This window comes from Physeter macrocephalus, chromosome 20 (genome assembly GCF_002837175.3).
Source record: "Physeter macrocephalus isolate SW-GA chromosome 20, ASM283717v5, whole genome shotgun sequence".
NCBI lineage: Eukaryota > Metazoa > Chordata > Mammalia > Artiodactyla > Physeteridae > Physeter > Physeter macrocephalus.
The window spans coordinates 96,836,654-96,855,957 of NC_041233.1; the positions used below are offsets into that span (position 1 = coordinate 96,836,654).

At 53.5% G+C, this 19,304-nt stretch overlaps 2 protein-coding genes across 3 annotated transcripts in view; both read right to left on the reverse strand.

The window, feature by feature from the left end:
• Positions 1-821: 821 nt before the first annotated feature.
• The window catches only part of RBPMS (RNA binding protein, mRNA processing factor), a 196,758-nt gene continuing 178,275 nt past the window's right edge, over positions 822-19,304 (reverse strand). The window contains exons 6-8 of one of the 2 annotated variants that reach the window (XM_028481134.2): positions 13,357-13,426; positions 7,170-7,271; positions 822-934 (exon numbers count right to left, since the gene is read on the reverse strand). In XM_028481134.2, the coding sequence (XP_028336935.1) occupies positions 7,226-7,271; positions 13,357-13,426 (116 nt within the window). In that variant the 3' untranslated portion in view covers positions 822-934; positions 7,170-7,225. Of the gene's footprint in view, positions 935-4,135; positions 7,272-13,356; positions 13,427-19,304 lie in introns of both variants that reach the window. The other variant, XM_055081137.1, reaches the window with a different exon arrangement.
• Positions 13,442-17,778, reverse strand: LOC114483940 (uncharacterized). The gene is made up of 2 exons (XM_028481131.1): positions 15,425-17,778; positions 13,442-14,878 (listed from the first exon to the last, which is right to left on the reverse strand). Exons 1-2 carry the CDS (start codon positions 16,054-16,056, stop codon positions 14,707-14,709), a joined length of 804 nt encoding a protein of 267 aa, XP_028336932.1. The 5' UTR covers positions 16,057-17,778; the 3' UTR covers positions 13,442-14,706.

Consider the following 19,304-nt stretch of genomic DNA (forward strand, 5'->3'; position numbering starts at 1 on the left):
CTGCCAAGGCTCAGGAACACCAGCTCAGTTCAACCCATGTTTTGCAAAATCACTTGGGAGATGGGGGAGCTGCCCACTGCAGCCAGGTGGGCCGGGCAAAGGCGGCTGCCTCCTGCGTCAGGGCTGGCCTCCCAAGCCAAGGCTGCCCCTTAGACTCAGCATTTTCGCTGCGGGGGTCGCGCGTCAGCTGGGCACACACAGGAGCGTGCTGGTAGAAGAAAAACATAAGAAAACGCCAAAACCCAACACTCGGCCCCCAGTTTGTATAGTCACCTCGGGAGCTGCCGGGCTTTTCTAAGGGTGCACTCTGGTGAGGAATGTGCACCAAGGAAAGGCTGCTCTGCCCAGCTGGGAATCTGCTGCCGTTAAGATAGAAGCTCCTGGAGGCTTCGATTGTCTGTCTTGCAGGGTGTCCTACTAGACCTGGGAGTAAACCCCCGAGCACTGCACTAGCGGTTCTAACATCTAACGCTGCGTTACTCATGGACCCTGGACTCAGGCCAGGGAAACAGATTTCTATACATTCACCATATGATTCTGGAAATTTTGATAATATTCAAAAACATGGCTTAAACACGCAGCTTCTTTTAGAGGAAAAAAATAGATATTTTAAATTACAAGCATTCAAAAGTCAAGCACGAAATCTGTGATCCAACCCAGTGTAAGGTCATCCTGTCATACTTAAAATGTTTGGTATAAAAATACTCACTCTCTTGATTTTATCGTTGACATCTTTTATGTTTCATTCGAAAATATCTCCAAACTGTACAGAAATGGCAGACCATGCGTTCACAAATAACACACACTATTTCTTACAATTATACAGTGTAAAAGAGTAAAACATTTTTATTGTATTTTTTTCTTCGAGAAAAACAGATGTGTGATAGAGGCTGTGGCAGAGTCTTGAAGGGACCAAAACTGGGCGGGTTCCAGCCTGAAACAGAAAGAAAGCGTGTAAGGGCAGTGGGTCTCACAAGCGTGCCGTCTTCCTCTGAGCCACGCGGCTGTTTGGGGACACCAGTGGATAGAAGCCAGGGACTCCTGGTGATTCCCGACGACGGCGCATGTGTACACCTTTCTGTAAACATGGACTATCCTCACTGACCCTCCAGATGAAGACCACTCACAAGCCAGACGCTCAGTGGTCTCGCTTTACAAACACAGGGAGCGGGTCTTTAATTTCTGTTTATCTTTCTCTTACTAGAATCTTTTCAAGCCCTCCCTCTCCTGCAAGGAAAGGATCATATTTGTTTTGCTTCGTGGCAGAATAAAGGGCCTTCGGACAATCATGTAGACTTTCTCCCTGGCAGACCCCTGCCCTGGTCCCAGGAGTTTAACACATCTCAGCTCTTTTGTGTCTGGATTTACTCACTTACGTGAAGGCTGCATTGTAGGTGCTCTGCTCTTATTCTGTCACTCATTTTACTTTCATCTCTCCAACTCCCCAGTCCCTTGTTTTCTTGCCATCTTACCAACAGGTCAGAGTCACATAAATCTGTGATTGCCGGAAAGGTATACGTAGACGTAATCAGCGTATACTACTAGAATTTCGTATGTGGGAGGAGGCCGTCCTTGCTGTTAACAACCCGTATACTGCCCTGAGTTAAACTCTCAGACACAGCTAATTGGACCATCCTAAGGAACACTCCTCTCCCACCCAGATCCGTCCAGTGCCAGCTGGATCTAAACTATGTCCCAATATATCTTGTCAGAGCCTAGTTTTTGGATGACAGTACAAATGGGTAATAATAATGAGCCACAAGTCAGAAGACCAAATATAATAACCACAAACCTGTGGCTCATGGAAAACTCCATGGGGGGAGCTAGGACACTGCTCTCAAGAGTAGGGATCTGGACATCCAGAACCGCTTCTCTGAAGTTAGGTTGACACTTACCTGTCTCTTCAGCTTCTTGTAACTTTTAAATTAGTCCTCGCCTATCATTTAGTTACGATTGTAGAGAGGATAACGAGTGTCCCCTTCGGTTTAGAAATGTTCCCAACTCGAGCGCTGGGAGCCACGTCCCTGCGTCCTCCCTTCAGTTTCTCCGAGTTCTCTGGAACAGGATTTGTCCAGCAGGAGGCGGTCACCTCCTTTAGGAAGATTCTATTGCTCCCCCTGGTGCCCAGCACAGTGGTGGGGATCAGCCCCCCAGACTCGCTCAATGCCGGAGGACTCGAAGTGGGCCAGGACCCTTCACTCCCCATCTTTGGTGCGGGTCACACGTACCGTGACACTCAGCGGGGCCGGCAGCAGGACCCCCCTCGCGAAAGCTACATCTCTTCTCCAGCCTGATTTCTACCCGGCAGGGGGTGGGGCACCAGGACCCCCGATCCGGCCCAGGTGTGCACGGCCTGAAGCAGACCCGGGTGGGGGGCAGCAATGCATGTGCCCAGGGTTATGGGGGGGGGGGGGGTCACTGCGCCAGGCCTGGTTTTGGGTCCGGGGGCAGCTGACATTCTCTAATGAACTCACGAGCCTCAGTCCCCACGAGCGTCTGATCTGCGGCCCTCTGGCTGCCAAAGGGGCCTCCCCCACCTCCCAGTCTCTGTCCGTCCACGGAGGAGGGAAACCAGCTTTGGGGACCCGGAGACAAGGCCAGCTTCCTTCCTCCACAGTCTTGATCCGGCCCAGGTGTGCACGGCCTGAAGCAGACCCGGGTGGGGGGCAGCAATGCATGTGCCCAGGGTTATGGGGGGGGGGGGTCACTGCGCCAGGCCTGGTCTTTGGTGCCGGAGCAGCTGACATTCTCTAATGAACTCACGAGCCTCAGTCCCCACGAGCGTCTGATCTGCGGCCCTCTGGCTGCCAAAGGGGCCTCCCCCACCTCCCAGTCTCTGTCCGTCCACGGAGGAGGGAAACCAGCTTTGGGGACCCGGAGACAAGGCCAGCTTCCTTCCTCCACAGTCTTGGCTTGTCAGACCTGGAACGACAAGTCCCACGTCATTCCAAACTTGACCCCATGCCAGCAACCCAAGCCGTGGATGTCGTCGATTCCAGGAAACCAGTGCCGAGGAACGGCAGCTCCCACTTCGGAACAACTCACAGGGGACAGCAGCGGGCAGCCTGTCGGCTCTGGGAACCTGAGGGGCCTCTCACAGAGCATGGGCTTGGAGAGGGCCGCCTGCCTTCAGGGACTGTGCGAGCAGGGGAACCTTCCTCGGGGGCGCCACTAGTTTAGGAAGGACGAAGCCGCTGCAGTCTCTTCCAGCCCCTGGCTCGGTGAGGCGGGGCCTGCCTGGTCTAGGTCTGCTTGCTTCTCGGGAGCTCCCCGGCCACCTTCAGGCGAGTGCACGATGCCAGCTCCGGCCTCTTTCCGGTTCCGCCGCCCACCCGCTCCCGGGCAGCGCTCCCCACTCCCATCAGCCCTGCCCTGGGCGTTTCTGCCACGACCTCAAAGGCAACGCGTCTCTACTGAGACCCGCCACTTGGCCTTCTCACGGCTGCGCCCCAGACACGCCCTGCACTCTCAGGTCACTCTGACACCACCATCACTGGCTTGGTTCGCCTCTCCTGGTACGTGTTTCCACGAGACTCTTCATTTTGCTTTGGGCAGTAAGGTGACAATTCCTTAAGCACCTCCCGCTACCTCGCTCAGATCTCCGCTGCCTCCCCAAGACCCTCAAAAACCTTGATCAAAATCCATTTTCCACAAGACCACACAGTCATTCTCACGTCCCCCGCTTCTGTTAGTGTATGTTCTGCACATACAAACCCTACTATCTTTCAAAACTCAGTTTAAGCACCACTTCCTCCAGCCTTTCCTGATCCCTTCAGGCTGCAGGGCTTTCTCATCTCCTAGCTGGAGCTCTGAGTCCAGGCCACTTACTTGGCTTTCCCAAGAATGACTTCCCTCCCTGAGACACCGTCTCCACCATCCTCTACTCCAGACACAGTCACTTGCATGTAGCAAAAACGCAGACACCTGGACTCTGGGACAAATGAAACAAGAACGACAGGCTATTAATGGGACGTGGCCCCCAGCCTTGATAATGCCCAGGCCAGGCTGAGAGCCAGGAGACTCTGCCTGGGGCCCACGTGGGGCTCTGCACGCCGGCCCTGACAGGGCCTCTACAGAAAGCTGCTGCGGGGACTGGGAAGGCGCCCCCAGCTTTCCGAGGCGATAAGCAACACACCCGACTTCAGGGTCCTCTGTCCCCTTCCTGGGCCCCTGAGCAGGAAGAAAGATGGACGGGGCTGGTTAATCTAGGCTGCGTAGAAAGTCGGATCTTTTGAAGTGAAAAAGAACAGGGAGGGAAGAAACAAAGGGGTGAGAGTCGATAGTTTCCTGAGCTTTTCCGCTTTTCCGTAACTGTGTTGGGTAAATGCAGTTCTCACATGGGAAAAGAATGCGTCCACATTGCCATAGATGTTCCAGACTGAATAGAAGGTCAAAATGTGGCTATTTCAATCCCTGTAAACAAGGAAAGGGGTTTAGCTAGGAACGGAGTTCAAACCTTGGAATGTATTAACAAGGACATTTTAAACAGCAAGCAAAGACATCCGGGAACACAGCGCACCATGGGGGGTGGGAGAGAGTCAGGCTCTGTTTACAGAGCTGACTCTCCTCAGAGAACCTTTCCGGAAAGGGGGTCAACTATGACATGCATGTGATGGGATAAACAAGGGAAGAAAATGGGTATAAAATCTTGTCTGAAGCAGGTCACAACTATCTCAATTTGAAGACAATGGAGAATGTCTCCCTGTGTCTTAAGGAATATTACACAATTCTAAACCTAGTTCATTTCAGCTGTCCTTGATGGAGATCACTGCGTGTCCCTCAGTGCTTGGGGACAGCTGCCGATGGGTATGGGTCATGGTGCCGGCTGCCCTGGTGGGGTTGGGGGTGGCCAACGCCGAGACCCACAGGAGAGGCTGCTCTTCCCTGAGGCAGCTTGGTAGGTTGGTAAGTTGTTGTGTGTTGATCCAAGCGCCTTGTGAGTGTTTTCTCCCAGCAAGAAGAAAATCCTCTTTCTGTTTTCCCCCAATCCATTTGTATCTATACTTGACCTATTTACTAATGATTTCTTCCCCAAGAGTTTTTCTAACATTTATTGATTTTTACTAAAAGTCAGGTAAGAAATATTCCCTTCCATCCAAATCCCAACATCATATGACTAAGGTTTTTAATAAGAGCGGTTTAGTTTTCATTTTATACCTGTCAGCTTGACTTTTAAAAAATCAAATGCCGATACTAATTTGTAACACAAAGACTAACATTTTAAAAGGTTCACAGTCTATAGAGTCTCCAGGGAACAGTCATCTGTGGTTAGAAACTCCTCCCTATTCTAAAGATGCATCCCCTGCACCAGCGCACCACTGGCCATGGACACGAGCTCACGCTGGCCGCCCCCGCTGTGGCCCTAGGTGGACGCCAGCCCTCGCCCTCAGGAGGCCCGCCTTTGGGGCCAGAGATCCTCCTGCTCACAGGCCAGGCCTATCTCTGCAGTGCTGTCTGACTTCAGAGCTGGAGAGGGGGAAGCCTCCTCCACGCTCGTGTAACCGATGGGTGGCCCGGGACTGGTAAGCCCCACCGTGAACACGGCTAGTGCTGAAGACCCCGTCCACGCGGGCCACCGCCCCTCTCTCAGGCTCAGCTGCCCACCCAGGACCGAGCCCCGGTTCCCCTCCCGCCGTGTCACCAGGCCCTTCCACTGTCTGCAGAGAGTCGCCACACACTTCAGCTGCTGCTTCCTGATGGGGCTCATCTGCTTGTGCCCGAATTACTGAGGTCTGGCCTGATTTACTGCACTAAAACAATCATAATAAAAAAATAAAAAATTCCTCCTCTAAACCTGCTTCTAAAAAAATTGTATGGGTGGCTTCTAATTGGTCCTTAAATTCCCCAGAGGAGGAGGGAAAGCAAAGCAAGATCTTGTCTTTTTGAACAGTTAATACTGTGGGCACTTCTGTTAAGGACCATGAGAAAAGGAAAACCTGATCGATGAGACGGCTGTAGAGCTAGTGGGATATCTCTTGGCTGCCCTGTGTGGTGTGGAAAAATCGTTACCTGTTGGTCAGTTTGGTTAGTGTGAGAAACAGACGTCAGTGGGAAAAAAGACCCCAAGTGCCTGATGCTGGCTCCCCATCCAGGCAGGGTGGGCAGGCTGCACGCGCCCACTACGCGCGCCTCTGGGGGGCACTGAGAGGTGGTCTTCTGAGCACGAGATTACTGATGCCCCGGTGCGGTAATGACCTCCGAGGCCCAACTGCCTGGTTCTCTGCCCTTAGCAGGAATCTTGTTCTCTTTATGACTCATCTCTTCTTTACAGGCCCCTCGCAGGGATGAAATCTGCCACCTTATTTGGGCTGGGACATAACTGCTGCTGGCCTGCCCCTGGCATTCCTGCTGTTCTAGGTCAAGCTTTCCAAAGAGACTGGAAGCCCCACATGTGGTGCCCGCCCAGCAGGCAGGTCGCCTCCTGGAACCCTGCTGCACGACTGTTCTGAGGCCACGCTTACTGCCAGAAGTGAAAGAACTGAGCAGTGACAGCTGGTAGCGGCGGCGAAGACGGACAAATCACCAAAATCTTCACCACTAGAAAAGCCCCGCGGTTTAGAGAGATCCAGTTAGACTCCGTTATAATTCAGTCATGCCCAAGGGCAACGGGCAATCGCCCTGTTTCTGAAGAGGCTCATCAGAGTGTCTCCAAGTCATCAAGGAGGGGCTGCACTATATTCAGTATAACTGGATTAACAGATCAAAAGGAATATACATACTACAGCTGAAGAGTTCCACCAAAATGGCTAATTAAAAAAAAAAAAAAAGGGCTTAGGGCTTCAAGGGAAAAACTTCATTCATATATATGTTCCCTTTGATGGAATATCTCATACCCGGATGCTGCTGGATTAGAGGTGTTGACAGCCTCACCCAGCAAGGCTGAGAGGACCAAGCACTGGGTGACGCGCTCTGAGAGCCCGCAGAGCTCACCCGCTACCCTGGGACAACTCTCCCTCAGCAGACGGCAGCTGGAGGGGACGAGCGCACGCTGATCTTGAGCGCCCACACCGGCAGGTCTCAACCCAGAGCGCCCACCGCAGCCCCCGGAGGGGCCCCACCCACACAGGGGACGCTGGCGCGATGGTCGCGACTACGCCACGCGGTCGTGCCCTGCCCGGGACACGCTGCTTCTTGGCAGGAACCGTTCAGTCTCTGACTTTGGAACTCACCAGAGCGCTCCAGTTTTGTAGAACAGCTCGAGAACAGTAGCCACTTGAAGATTGCGTTAATACCCACAAGACAGATTGCAGCCACCATCACACACCTGGAACCTGGGGTGGAGAAAGAGATCAGCCATTAACACCCGCGGTGACAGCAACCCCGGCTGCCGGCTTCCCCGGGCCTGTTCCGAGGGCAAAGAGCTGCGAGGCAAAGGCACCAGCACCAAAGGCCTCCACTGCTGAGCTTGAGGACAAGCTCCAACTAGAAGTGCCACGAAGAGCTCTCACTGGGACGCGGTGCAGCCAGTGGGAGGTGGCTCTCGGGGGCCGGGGTGCCCGGCAGCAGAGGGTGGCTCCCAGGGACTCCCTGGCAGCAAGCCCAGCGGGGAGGGCACCTGGAGAAAAGCGTACCCCTTCAGGAGCACCAGGGCATAAGCCCCCCGGGGGCAGACAGGCAGAGCCTCTGCACACACGTCCCCCAGGACGGGACAGAGGAAAGGCACGGGATCTGAGGCCCCCCGAGAGCCCGAAACCTAACCAACTCCGGGGGCCGCCCCAGACCCCAGCGACAACTCTGGTCAGCCCAAGGCCACAGAAGCAACTCTCCAGGAGAACCCTGTGCTGTCACGTGCACCAATGAACTCGACTTTGCTCCGGGCACCTACTAGGAAACAAAAACCCAAAAGCTAACACTTGTGAACATACCCTGCTATTCCCGGTGTCTGAGAATTCTGAGACAGGAAGAGGCAGACACTCAGTGAGCAACACATTTTTAATATTCTTCCTGCAGGCATGGCTGCCTCTGAGCTGGCTGGTTTCATCAAGAATTCCTGGTGCTGAGGAAGGAAGGACTCCGCCCAGCACATGGACCCCGGTGCCCAATTCCCCGCTAACGTTCCTCAAGTCTTCAGCGCTGCTCTCCTTCCCGGGACAGAGAGCCTGCTTCTGGCGCACAGGGCTTTGTGGACAGGAGCGCACGATGTGCTGTGGAAAGCTGCCCCGGGATGCTGCAGGGAGACCATGCCCTGCGCTCAGGCGGCCTCCGGGGTGATGCGGCAGGCTGAAGGAAAGATCGCCTTCCCAGGGCATCTCTCTTCTCAGAGTCAGGGGAAAAAAAAAAGTTTTCCCCAGAATTTCACTATAAAAACATTGAAAGATGAGTAGATGTGATTCTAGTCTCCTGGTAGAAGTTGGGTTGAGGACAGAAAAATAAATGTTCACCCCTGGAAACAAAACCTATCATCTGACCCAAGTTTCCCCGGCCGTGTCCACACTTGCCGGGCACAGGCCAGGAGGGAGGGAGGGCGTGGCTGCAGACCCAGGGTGCCTCCCGGGGCGGCCAGACCAAGGCTGCCTTTTTAGGGTGCCTGTCGTTTAGGAAATCACACTGATGACCATATTCCTCTCGGCCTCTGGGCTGAAGCTAGTCGGGAGACTGAGGATTGGTGGTTTAGGAGTCCTGGGACCCTGGCTTCTCGGCCCGGGTTCTGGGAGCCCAAGGTTTTATCAGCAAGCCGCTCTTTGCAGTTACTGTATCAACAACACTTGGCCGCACACTGGGCTCACCGGGTGGGCAGAGAGAACACGTGGGCCAGAGTCTGCTTTGCAGAGACCCTGGGAGAGGACTCCCCAAGGAACACAAAACACCAGAGGGGAGTCCCAATGCGTTCACCTTTAACTTTACGGTGAGCACGCCGGCCTTCTGAACCTCTCCTTTCAGCCATGCAGAGAGCTGATGGCAGTGGACGGTTGGCTCCTGCAGGTGGCCCTGCCCTGCGACTGTGGAAACGCCGAGGCTCAATGTCCTGATCTTAACACGCGGCCGTGATCTGTGACCTTCCTCCAGGGGCCGGGCAGGCAGCTCCCTGGTGCACGTGCTCGGGGGCCTCCATGTCCCAGCCAGACTCACAGAATAGACCATGGGTGAAGGGGGAGCCACAGCTGACTGCACTGGGCTGGCACAAGAGTCTTGGTTGGCACGTGGCTCGGCAGGTGCTAGGAGGTGGTTAGCAGAAAGCTGGAACGGACGCCACCACCCCAGTGCCTGGCAGGAGGCAGGTTCTCAGGCCCTTCCCTACTTTCTGACTCACACAGGAAGCAAAACAGACCCCAGGGCTCAGGGTGAGGGAATCAGAACCAGGGCACGCGGAGACCCCTCAGGGAAGGGCTCATCCACTTGGGCCGCCGGGCACGTTCTGCCAGCGCTGCCTTCAAGCCCCAGCCAGCTCGAGCCCGTTCACTTGGATGTAGCAAAAGGGAGGGAAGAAGAGGAGGAACAGAGAAGTTAAACTGTTCTCTAAGCTTGAGTAAAGTGAGGTCTGTTCTGAAAAAAGAACCCCATATAAATCTGGGAGAGCTTTCATCTCTGCTCCCGTGTGCAAGGAAGCACCTGCTGACCCCTCAACATTTGCCCTCTTTCCTTGATTTGCATTTTTCCATTAGCCCTTCTCACCACCCGACCTACTGTGTTTATTTTAGTATTTTATTACTCCTCTTCTCCCTGTGACAGAATGTCAGCTCCACCAAGTCAAGGGTTTTGTCTGCTTCTGTCCACTGTTGTATATGCAACACCCAGAACAGTACCTTATATCCTGCAGATGGTCACTGAATGTGTATTGTGTCAATGGACTTACGTGTGACTGAAAGACCTTGGTTCACAGAAGAAAAGGGAATGACCCTGGGGCCTCTTCTAGGCAGAAGGCAGGGGGTGACCGCATGGGGCCGCAGCAGCTGTCTGGGCTTCCATGAAGACCCCGCCTTTGCCACCCTGCTAAGCTCTAAGTTCTGCCTGGACATCCAGCAGCTGGGGCTCTCCGGATCGTGGCCGCATTGCCAAGGCACTTGTGCACACAGCCAAAGACAGACTAGGCCATTCCTCCCCAAAAACTAAACAAAAGGAACAAACAGGTTCAAATTCTTATCCCTTGCCACGTTCTCCTTTAATTCGGTGAGGCTGTAACTACATGTGCTTATAATTTCTATGCTGTGGTCTTGGTCCCCGGCCAGGGAAATTTCATGAGTTCTTTAAGAACACCCTCCCACATCCACTCCAACTCTAATTCTTTCTCCCCCCCTTTTTCTGATTTATTTAACTACATTTGGATACTCAACCAGGAAAACGGCGTAACCCTCATTCCTTGTAAGGAGTGACTACAGAGTTGCTCATGCTTTTCTATCCTCAACCCATCTGGGAAACTGATCACCGCCAATCGTTATTGTGTTTTCTGGGGTTCTCGGCCACATGGCTGAACCATCAGCAAAACTCTGTAGTGATGTGCACACGTTGTAACCAGACTGAACACCATCTGCCAAGCAAGATGTTGAACAAATTAAAACGTCAGTAACACCCGCCCCCTGACGACCACCCGTCTGGTGGTCTTACTTATGCTGCTGGTGGTGGTCCGCACGCAGACCCACCTCCTTTGGAGCATCCTGGGCAATAATTCTCCTTTCTCTTTAAAATGTGTGTCCATGGCTCTTGCCTTAGAACTGAAGCTCTTCAGGGGCACAGGCCGAGTTTCACACATTTTTATATCTACCATATAGTAGATAAATAACACACATTTATTTAAAGAATAAAGAGCGTGTTTACTTTTCTAGTCTAGTCACTGATTTCCCTTTAGAAATAAGCGCTCAGACTGGGTCAACTAAAAATCCCTGAAGGACCTCTGGGAGAGCAGGCCTGGAACGTTCAGGGTCCAGAAGGAGGCAGCCCTGACGTTCCACACGTGAGAAGCGACGCCGCTCTGCACACAGGTCCTTATGTCTGATACCAGATGTCACTCCTGCCCCTACTCTGGTGTCACCTTTCCAGGGGGGAAGAAAGCCCCTTCCGATGAGTACAGGAAGGCCATGCGGGCCAGTGGTTCCACTGGTGGCACGCACCCTTCGCTTGCCCTTTTCTAGAGACTCATCTTGCTCTAAAATGTTTGTTATTTCATCAGCACCACTGTTTTCAGTTCTAACTTACGTTTCCTTAAGATTACACAGCCTGGATTATTAGCCGTCTTGGAAAGGACTTGATCCAAGAGACGAGAAGGAGCCTGGGTAATGGAGCCATACTGAACTGGTCTAACTTCAGGCGGGATGGGGGACTGCAGTGCCAACCCCAAGTGCAGTGTAATGAGTTCAGTGATCTATCCTCCTCCCCAACTACCTCCTCTCCCCCACCCCCTTCAGACCCCAAGGAAGGAGCCTGGCCCATGGCCCAGGTTTATCTCAGAACAATGATGCACCCACAGGAGACATTACATCTTTATGCAGACCCTACGGTGTTTCAGAAGCCGTACTTCCAGGCCAGTGGGGAGCAACGGCTGGCCCTTCTCTGGTAGCCACGCCGCCTCTAGATCTCTGGGGAATGGAGCTAGATCTCTTCGACTGCTTACCAGTCCTGCCTTCTCTCTCCTTGGGCCCTATGCCACCACCATCTTTTGCCAACTGGAACTGCCAAAATCCTAACTCAGCTTTCCTACAGCATTTGACGCTGCAGACCAGGCAGCTCAACACTGCCCTCCCAGGGCGCCGTACCGTTCTCGCTCCTGGTCACTCTGCACTCTCAGCAAGCTGACCCCTTGCATCCAGGAGAGCCTCCAGGTTCTGTCCCGCCGACCTCACCTCCGATTTCATTCATTGCCTCAACTATCAGCTTATGCGAAAAATGCCAGATCTACATTTCACCCCATGAACTCTTTCATGAGCTTCAGAATTTCTGGTTTTCTTGTCCTAGACACCTCTAGGTGAATACCTACCAGCCTCCGAAAATTAAGAGATAAACACCGTCACAGAGAGGAACCTGGGAACAGTGCCTTCTGGAGCTGTATAACATGACAGCGCCAGACCAGTGTCGTCCAGTTACGGAGAAGGTTCCCCACACAACAAATGCCTAAGGCTTTTCGGAACAAAGAAACAATGGCTGGGGATATATAAATTAAATTTAAAAATTAATTATAGGCATATGGAGCATGGACTTAGGAAATTCTGGACTTAAAGGGACTCCAGGATATACCTCAAAAGCTTAAAATTTATATTTTCAGAGAAAAAAGTCACCCTTAAATAGCAAACTAAGGTTTCACAAAATAGTAAAACATTTTAAAGAACATTTTAGGTGTCTAGCATGGACGGCTGACTTCATCTTTCTAAGAAAGGACATTTAAAATACAACTGTCACTAACATTACCATTTCACTTTAAAAGGGTACTTTAACACACAGAGAAGAACATAATTCCAGAATAAGGGACAAATACAAGTAGCTTTAAGGAAAGAATCCTGGTTTTTCCCCTAGAATCACAGAGTGGTGACAAGTGTTAACAGGTGACTACTGGTCCAAGGGTTATACGTATGGGTGCCCCTGGTTTAGGTTCTGGATAAGAGGTGAGGGCACGGTTTCCCAAGGTGTGTGCTATGTAAAACACTAGTCTCCTAAGATTCTGTGAGAAAAGGGTTTCCTGGTCTCAAATAAGTTTGAGAAATACTGCATCCGAGAGTTTCCTAACCTTCAAGATTCACGATGCACATGTTGTTATAAAGGCTCTGAGAATCGTTTGGTAAAAAAATCTTTGTAACTCCGACCTTAGAAGCGTGTAGGTCTCTGTCCACGGTTACCCCCGAGGACAAGTGCTCTTTGACCACACTCAGAAATATGTCAGCTCAGGGGAAGAAAAGGTACAATCCTAACTTATTGAAGTTGATGTCTTAAAAGCACAAAAGGGTCATCCCTCGACTTACTTATTGCCAGGGCCGGAGAAAGAATCCCGACTGGTCGTGGTGTAGGCCGACTGACCCCTCTGACACTCTCGTGTGGGATTTCTGACACTCTGACACCCAACACTAATCCTTCTGTTTGGTGAGGCCCTTCCTTTGGACCGAGGACCAGAGCCCTCTGGAAGTGCTGACCTTTTACGGTGCTAAGAACGTCAGTCACTGAAATCTGCACTCAGCAGTTCCCCTGGTAATTGAAATGAAGGGGACATGAGCCACCAACTGAGACTTCAGGTCAACAGGGCAACTTGCCTGTGGAAAGGAAACCCCGGAACCCTCTGGGCCACGAGGAGTTTGTTGGGTGACTGTTAACGAGCATATGGACAGGCCCAGGGACAGGCGCTGAGGCAGGATGACGGCCGCCCAGTTATCGAACGTCTGCTCTGGCCGGGGCTCGTCCAGGCACTGGACACAGGTCTCACAGAAACCAAGTACTTACATGGGATTCAGCAGAACTGACGGGACTTCCAGCCCTGAGAAGTAGCCTCGGAGGGAGGGAGCCAGCGCATCTGCAAAGATACGTGGGGAGGAGGTGTGAACCAGGGCTCCCCCCGGCCCGCCCGTACATCCACACTCCTCCCAGGGCGTCCTGCTGGGCTGCTGCCCCCTTCACTGTCCCCAGGCAGCGCCCACTCATCCTTGCCCACGGGCAGCTCTCGCCCCAGGGGCTGAAAAGCATCGGAGCCGCATCCTGAGAAATCCTCCACAGGACCGAGCTCTCACGGAGCAGCCGGGGCCCAGCAGCTGCCCCGCTCCCAGCTTCCTTCTCAGCTAACAGCCACTGCTGGGCTAACATCTGGCCCAGCGAGCCCCCTTTTCCCTGCTCACGCAGCAGCGCCTAGGCTGGGGGCCAGGCTGCCTAAGGGCTTTCTGAGTAGCACGTGGCAACACGTATCAGCTTTGATAAGGAAGGGATGCTTCCCGACACCGTCCTCGCCAGTGGTTTGGCCAGGAAGCCTTTCGAGACTCTGCTCCTGTTCTTTCTAAGGGCCCCGGCCTCTCGGCCCTGCGGGGCGTCTGGTACCCCGTGCTGTCTGCTCTCTCTGCTGAGCCCCACCTCCCCCATCAGGTTTCCAAAATGAAAGGCCAGCCCCAAACCCAAATGGATGGTGATGCTCTGTGCACTGGCACAATGTTCCCCTCCTGTAACGAGAACGTGAAAAAACAAACAAAAGGGCGAGGGCGCCATGGCTTTGACAGATGTCCATCTATTGGCACCGTCAGTTTTGACCCTAAGCCTTGGGACAGAGGCGAGAGATGCCCGTTTACCGCTGCGTCTGTTTACACCGAGGAGGGACGGCCTCCCCACCAGCCTGTGAGCAAACACAGGAAGCAGTGCTGGGCGTGGTGTGGCAGTAGAGCAAACTACAGCGAAGGGGGAGGCTGCCAGCACAGGGAGGTGGCATACTCCCAAGCATGGCAGGAGGAAGACTGCTCTTTATTTGGGTCTGGCCCAAACCGGTTCATGTGAGAACGTTTCTAGAGTGGAATGTGATGCTGGGAGGAATTCTACCCTGGCAAATCAACTTCTGTAGTTTAATGAAATAAAATCTGCAGCAGAACCCCTTTTTCATACGGCATCTTATCCACATCTCCAAAGCATAAACAGATGAAGCAGCAATCTGGCCGGTACAGAGGTGCAGGGGGCCTAAGGCATTGATGGAGACCTTCCGCCTCATCTTACCTGACTTGTACAGCTGGGGAAATCAGCTGAGGGCTGGGTTTTCTGAAAGATGTCCACCATGGTCACAGAGCCCAGTGGGCTCGGGGCTGGGTCAGAATCCAGGGCTCAGGCGCCACCAGCTCTAACTTGATTCCAAAACCTGGGCTGTCTAGGAATGGGCCCGAGGGAGCCCACGTGGTACCCCGGCCTCTCCCCCTGGTCCACGTGCACAAGTGCGCAGAGTTCCCTTTGACCCGTGGGCCTCCTTCGCAGAGTGGCTACTTCCCTCTGGCTGTCACTGCAAGGTGAGGGGCCACACTGGGGCGCTCTCTACTCCCAGCTGGGAGTAGAGGTGTCTGGCCTCACTTACTCAGGGGGCTTCAGAGGACCCATGTGCAGCTTCTGCCTGCACCAGGACTCCATTTCGGGGAAACCGCTGGGCCGGCTGTGCCTTAGAGACCCGCCGGGGCAGCACATCAGATATGACTAGAAATCAGTTTACCAGCCAAAGTGGGCCCCCGCGTTGGGAGAGGGCAGAGCTGTAGTCCTTGGGAGCCACCAGCTGGTCCTGAAGCTCATTTAAGACAGAGCCAGCGTCCTTTCAACACTCACAGCAATTAAGGGGACGGGGACCAAAAACACTGCATGCAGGTAGGCTAAACACATGTCACGGTGGGAATTTAGGGGGTTAGGCAGGACAAAGGGAGAGAAAGAAAGAGGGGACGTGTGGAGGCAGGAGGCCGGGGAGGGAGAGGGAGGGGAGAGTACAGGGGAGGAGGGGGAGAGGGCGGAAGGGAGGGGAGGAGAGGAGAGGAAGAGACTCCAAGAAAAAACTCATACCTACCACGGCTTACGGCTTTGGGCGTCTGAACCCACTTGCTCACTAAGCAAAGGGCAGAGGTGGAGCTGCCTTCCCGAGACAGGTGGTAAAGGATGGAGTGGGGACTTGGAACCTAAGCACACACTGGAGGGGCGGGCCGTGCACACCGGGGTCGGGAGCGCGGTGGTGACGGCTGGTGCTGCCCGGGTGCGGGGCCGGAGCGCTGAGCCCAAGGAGGCCAAGACGCGATGGTGGTCCACGGAGGAGACACGGGACGGGCGCTGCCCGGGGAGGGGAGAGCCGGAGCGGCTGGCAGGAGCCTCGCTTCGATGCAGGTGAAGCCCCTCCCGCCCCGCACGCCCGCTCCAGCCTCTCTGAGCGCCTCTCCACGCACACACGGCCTCGCACTCTCCCCCGCCGCGGGCCACGGGCAGGCGGACGCCGAGCCCCGGGCTCCAGGGTGAGGTGCGCTCAGCCGAGCGGAGGGGAAGTCGGCCCGCTGGCTGATTCTCAGGGAGGGTGTGGCGGCCACGCAGTAGACGGGCCCCGAGGTCCATCCCTCTCGTGCCCCACGGCTGGACACCACCGCGCCTGCCTGTGTCGGCTCTGTGAGGCCACTTCCTCAGAAGGCAGGGGGCCGAGCCCGCACTTCTCATCAGCACTGTCCCTGGGCCCGCAGAGGACGGAGCGCCAGAGCTCCCGGGGCAAAACCCGAGCTCAGGCAGCCAGCCAGCCCCGGGGAACGAGCGGTTCTGTGCCAATCACCGCTGTCTGGGAAAACAGGGTTCCTCCTTACACCCACTCAGGCTGCTCTTCTGCTGTGGTTTTTCTGGCCCCAGGTCACTCGTGGCCACTGCTGCCCATTGCCTAGGGGCTACTTAGATGAGTCACAAACACCGGGGAAACCCATGACTCCCCGACTCCAGCTCCAGGGACAATCCAGCAGGGCTGAAGTCTACGCAGCTGACCATCCTTGTAAGGCAATGGTCCCGTCTGCAGAAAAAAGCAAGTGTGCTCAATCACACATACACAACTGCACGCTCACAACCTTGTATGCAATTCCAGGGGCCTCAGAAATCCCTGCAAGAGCCTCTACCATCTTTCCTCTGTGCCAGAGACTGCGAAGCACGTCACAGAAATTGTGACATATAAATGAATAAGCAACACAGAAGACGCTGGGACCCTTCCACTAGAGCTTCGTAACGCTGAGTTATTACTGTCACGATTCACTATCCAGGACCCACACTGGGATTCCACCATGACACTTCTTCAGGAACGCTCCTCTCAAATGCAGTGGCCCTGCAAGGGTAACACCGAAGTCTCCATCACCTCAGCCTCGTGCCAGCTCCTGTGACTGGGGACAGACTGGTGACAGAGGAGCAGGAGGACACCCAGAAAGAGAAATGACTCGGAGCAAAGATAAAGCGGAGCGCTAGAGAAAGGAGAAGGAACCCATAAAGATAATTTCCATCCTCTTCCATTTGTAGATGAGGAAACTAAGGCCCAGAGGATTAAAATACATAAACTTCATGTCCTCAGGAGTGTTGCCAAGGACAGGAAACCCTGACTGGGCTCCAGGGTGGGAGCCCTGCCTGATGCACTGGCCCCGGTACAGTGGTTTGTGGGGAGCACGGTGTAAAGTACCGGAAGGGTAATCATCTGCACTGTAGTATCCCCGACTAGTGGGGGCTCCCATCATCCCACATGCCTTTAGAAACAGTCACGGGAAGTGCTTAGCAGGCGGCTGGCTCAACTCACGGCAACTACCATGAACAGATACCCCTTGGCTTAGCAATGTTCTTCTCTGTGGAAGAAAGGGATGAGTCTAGACCAGGGGTTCTCAGAGTGTGGCCCCCTGACCACCAGCATCACCTGGGACATATGTCAGAGATGCAGAAACTGTAGGGGTAGGGCCCAAGCACCTGCATTTAACCAGTCCTCCCGGAGATGATGATGTGTACGTATGCTCCAGTTTGAGGGACACTGCTCTTGAACAGGTTTCCAAAAGTGTGTCCAGAAGAAGTGAGATGCTCTGCGGTCAAGTACGTTTGAGAGAAAAATGCAGTCTCAGCAGATTCTAGATACACGTTAGCACATTAAAGGCTCTGAGAAGTTAAAACAAACCTGTTTGACCTGATTTAATCCTGGGTTCCTCAAGTTTATCTGATCACATCATCTTTTGAATTACACAGAAGTGTTGAGAAACGCTGGTCTGGAAGGCCCCTTCCAGTGGTGACATACGGTGGATACAGGAAGCTGAGGCAATGCTGACACAGCATCCAAGTTCCCAGCTCTTAACAAAACTAATTAGGGCTGGAAGAAGATCACCAGACCAGCTGGTACCCTGGATGTCTAAGGTATCAGGAGCAGTGAAGATATTCTTACCTTTCCTAATGCAGGTGCTGTACCTGAATGCAGATGTCCCAGCACCACAGTCAGAACGAAGCTTCCTCTCCTTTTTAAGGCATGGATATTCTTAGGCAGGTTTCCACCACTGTCCCCAAGAAGGAGCCCTGAATACCCTGCCAGGGCCTTCCCAGCATTGAGCCATTGGCCGCCAGCCACTTACACAGTTTAATTATAAGCAACTCTGCCCCACTGACTCCCAGCTCTAAGGATCCGCTCTTACGCAGCATCACCAAATAAAGCATGTGAGGGGCCACGGCAAACTTCCCTGCAGGCTGCCAGGTTGAGGAGAGGCTGCCAAGCCAGAAGCACACTCCGGTCCCAGAAACTCCAAACTCACCAAATAGACTGGAGTGGTAATTGCAATACAAAAAAGATGATCCTCTTTATGGGACTAATTATAGGGTTCTTTTAAATAGCAATCCTCCCCATTTCTAATAAAGCATTCACCCAAGCTGGAAGCACACTTTCCAGGAATTCCTCTACTTCGTGACATGAGGCCCGTGAGGCTCACCGTCTAAAGGAACATCCACACCCACCGGTCCCCTCTGCCCCCTCACTCTTTCTTAGCAGACAGGGAGGACACGAAATGCAATCAGCATTCTTTACACTACTTGTTTAGCACCCAATACTCCTTGCCTAGGGGAATTAAACAAGTTGCCATCACCTAGACAAAATGTCAAGATTTACACGAACCGGTTCAAAGGTTTAAGTTTGCCATCTGACCCACCCGGAGAGCTGGGGAGAAGGCCACGCCCCAGCCCAACCCCGTGAGCCCGGCCTGATCTCCCAGCCTGAATGGTGGGACGGTGCTGAGGTCTGAGCCCAGGCAGCGACAAGGTCTAGACCTCAAAAGCAAGGTCCTAGGCCTGTGAGTACCTCCTGCTAAGACCAATCAAGGCTGGGCTGGATTCAACGTAAGCCTTCAGGGTTAATTTTCTCTCTTGGGCTTTTAGACTCTTTCCCCATCTGTCCCAAGCACAAACCAGGCTCTTGCTTCCAAACAGGCAGGTGAAATGTGCTCAGACATCCCAGAAATTCACTCAAGACGCCACTCGGGTCGAGGGCACCCAAGCATGTAACACCCTGTGTCAGATGAAGTCCACAGTGGTTGCTTGTCATCCATATTTAATTTTGTCAGACCGTTAATTTTTAACTATGTTTGCTATCAAGGGCCATTAGAGATCTCCAGGAGCCGAGCTCGGTGAGGCGAGAAGCACTTCGCCGCAGAGCCGATGAGTCTTGAAGCTGGGTTGGCCCACTTGGCCATCCTGTCACCGAGTTCTGGCCTTGCTCACTGGCAGCACAAATCGTGAATAAAACATGATCCCATTTGGAGCTGATTTTCCTTTCTACCCCTGTCACAATTGGTTTGCTTCACGGAGTTCACTTTCTTTTTATGGAGGCTACATTTTACATTTCCAAAGTTTCTTTGTAGCCTTGGTTCTGGGTCCGAAGCAGTTAGAATTCACGTGCTTTCAGATGGTATCTGGGTGAC